At 59.0% G+C, this 2,721-nt stretch overlaps 1 protein-coding gene across 1 annotated transcript; it reads left to right on the forward strand.

Annotated features, from left to right (window-relative positions):
* Positions 1-6: 6 nt before the first annotated feature.
* On the forward strand, positions 7-2,659 carry LOC104915367 (adenylate cyclase type 10-like). Its single transcript, XM_010726245.2, has 7 exons — positions 7-98; positions 353-446; positions 603-691; positions 997-1,188; positions 1,394-1,515; positions 2,113-2,189; positions 2,442-2,659. Exons 2-7 carry the CDS (start codon positions 362-364, stop codon positions 2,630-2,632), a joined length of 756 nt encoding a protein of 251 aa, XP_010724547.2. The 5' UTR covers positions 7-98; positions 353-361; the 3' UTR covers positions 2,633-2,659.
* Positions 2,660-2,721: the final 62 nt, after the last annotated feature.

A 2,721-nucleotide genomic window follows, 5' to 3' on the forward strand; every position in this document is an offset into this window, starting at 1 on the left:
CGGCTGCCTATGAAATCGTGCTGTCACAGACCTGCTGGGAGCTGTGTGAGCAGCAACGAATCAGGGCCAACTATATTGCTGGCAGAAGGGCCGTGAAGGTGGGTGAATGGTGTGGCCTCGAGCCCTTTGGAAGACCCGCACTTGGGTGGGGAGGCGGCTGAGAGGCTGAACGTGGCCACAGCCCTAACCATAAGCGTAGGCAGAGAGCCAAAGCTGTTGGCGTTGCACCTCAGCTGAAAGTCCAGGGAGGTGGGCTTGCCCTTGTCTGGGAAGAGAGAGTGGAGGGGCAGGCCGTGTGCCCTGGGGCTTCTGGGGAGGCCAGTGGCATTCCTTTCCTCCTGTGTGTCTTCAGGTTGTGGAAATGAGGCACTTAACTCGCCAGGAATACCGAGATGCTGTAGACCAGCTGAACATGTACAGAGGGGATTGGCATTTGGAAGGGATGGGTGAGTTCCTTGTCCTGTGACTGGCTGGAAAGTGGGTCCTGCCTGCTTCAGACAGGAGCGGGAGCAAGCGCAGGAGAATCTTTCCCTTGCCATGTCCAGCTTCCCAAGCCCTGTAGTCCTGCCCTGCCAGTGACGGCCTGCGTTTCCTTTCCTTAGCCCTCCAAAGGCCGGTTCTTAGGAGCTCTGCTGGTCCTGAAGTGGGAGCGAGGCTGGAGAAGCACATATCGACAGCTGTTCTCCAGAAGGTATGGCCACTACTGCTGGCGGCTGCGTGTAGGGAGGGCAGCAGGAGACGGTGTGGAGCTCTCGGGACAAGATCCCGCTCAGGTGCCTAGAGGATGGCAAAGAGCTCCCTCATGCCCGCACGTGTCACAGGACAGAGTGTTGCCAGAGTAGCTTTGTGCCAGGACTCGGTACCTGGGAGGACTTCGCCATCCTCCACTAGCACATGCTATTACCAGCACGCCTGCTGTCCCTCGGTGTCTGCTGTGGGCCCAGAGAAGCCCCCGGGAGAGCAGGCTGGCAAAGCTGTTGTGCTCTTCTCTTGCAGCTTTATCAGAACGTGCCACTGGAGCTGTGCTCGGAGCTACGGCCGGTCACCTGCCTCTTTGTCCAGCTGCAGTTTGCTGACAAGATCAGCACAGTGGAGCTCAGCAGCAGCCTCAGCAATAGCAGCAGTATGATTTCAGAAATCATCAGCCCTCACAAGGGTGAAATCAACAAAAGTCTTCTGTTTGACAAGGTGAGTGTGTGACAGCCATCCCACGCCCGGGATGCCTCTGTCTGTTTGGCAGCAAGGCAATGGGAAGCAGCTCTGCCTGCTGCTGGGATCTGAGGCTGTGGGTTGACCTGAAGCTCCGCTGGTCTCCCCGGTGCCTGTAGCAGAATGCATCAGCTGCTGGCCATCAGTATTGTAAAACAAGGCGTACTGCACCTCTTCCTTGCAGGGTTGCACCTTCCTCTGCGTGTTTGGATTTCCGGGAGAAAAGCTGGCCTGTGAGAGCACCCACGCCTTGGAATGTGCTATGCAGATCCTCTGCATGGCCTCCACGGAGCTGGGAAAACTCCAGTGAGTGCATGTTAGGGGGTGTGTGTGCTGCCTGGGATGGCACGAGAGGACTGATGAGCAAGAGATGTTCCCCCTGGCTTGTCCTGCTTCGCCCCTGGCGGGAAGGAGGCAGCATCTCAGAGGTGGCAGGTTAGCCCACGGCAGCCAGGCACAGCCCCCAAGTGCTGCCTGCCAGTCACCGTGCAGGAGCGAGCCCTCACCAGGGCACAGAGCTCATCAGTGCCAGAGGCAGGCTCCTCCGGGCAATGGGGCCAGGAACAAAGCCCGAGTCCGGTCCCTCGACCTCCAGTCACTGCCGTTGTGGGTGGTGTGCAGGCAGCACCTGCTTGCCTCCTTGCTGAGGAGAAAAGCCTGTGGCCTGGTGCAGGTTGCAGCCATCGGGCCTCGGGGGAAGGGTCCAGATGGTCTTGCGTGTGCGCTACCTACATCCCTTGCCACCGGGGCGTGTTGCACCCCAAGCTCTCTAAGTCCCCAAGTCCCATGCTGGTGCGTGTGGTCCCAGTGCCGAGGAGGGGAGAGGTGGGAAGGGATGGAACAGGGCGAGCGGGACTGCAGCAGGGCTGCTGCTGAATGCACGTCACTCTCTCTGTGTGCCAGGCAAGTTTCTGTCGGGGTCAGCAGCGGGACGGTGTTCTGCGGCCTCACTGGCCATCCCGAGAGGTTTGAACACACAGGTAGGGCTCCTTTGTCTTAGGAATGTGAGGCTGGCATGGGTCTGCTTCAGCCCGTCGGTCTGGACAAGGCGGATGGGCTGAGGCAAGGGCACACTGCAGCCCGTTGGGGCCAGGAGGATGGGCTCAGAGACACGTGGTTCCCTTTGGGTCCTCTTAGCCTGCAGTTGGGTTGGCTTGTGCCCGGGAGGGGAGGTTGCCCTTGGCCTTGAAGGTTTCCCAACTGCGTTGACGTATGCTCTTTCTCTGTGGCAGTCCTTGGCTTTAAGGTGAATTTGGCCGCCCGCATGATGATGGCCTACCCAGGGATGGTGTCCTGTGATGCAGAGACGTATGCAGCCTCTCGCCTGCCCAGCTACTGCTTCAAAGAGTTGCCACAGAGAGACATGAAAGGTGTTACCAATCCCGTCACCATCTATCAATACATGGGGATCACCAAGCAGTAAGTGTTCTCTGAGCTGTGCAAGTGAGGGGAGGGGGCTTCAAGGGTACAACCTTGGCCGACAGAGAGGAGTTCTGCAGCGAGACCAGGCTG

The sequence above is a fragment of the Meleagris gallopavo genome, chromosome Z (assembly GCF_000146605.3).
Source record: "Meleagris gallopavo isolate NT-WF06-2002-E0010 breed Aviagen turkey brand Nicholas breeding stock chromosome Z, Turkey_5.1, whole genome shotgun sequence".
Lineage (NCBI taxonomy): Eukaryota > Metazoa > Chordata > Aves > Galliformes > Phasianidae > Meleagris > Meleagris gallopavo.

What these genes read in the sequence shown, in the direction of transcription:
- LOC104915367 (XM_010726245.2), top strand. Translation starts at nt 362, where the DNA reads ATGAGGCACTTAACTCGCCAGGAATACCGAGATGCTGTAGACCAGCTG. An exon ending in ACGGAGCTGGGAAAACTCCA is followed by an intron (nt 1,516 to 2,112) that starts GTGAGTGCATGT and finishes TCTGTGTGCCAG; the next exon opens with GCAAGTTTCTGTCGGGGTCA. An exon ending in CGAGAGGTTTGAACACACAG is followed by an intron (nt 2,190 to 2,441) that starts GTAGGGCTCCTT and finishes TCTCTGTGGCAG; the next exon opens with TCCTTGGCTTTAAGGTGAAT.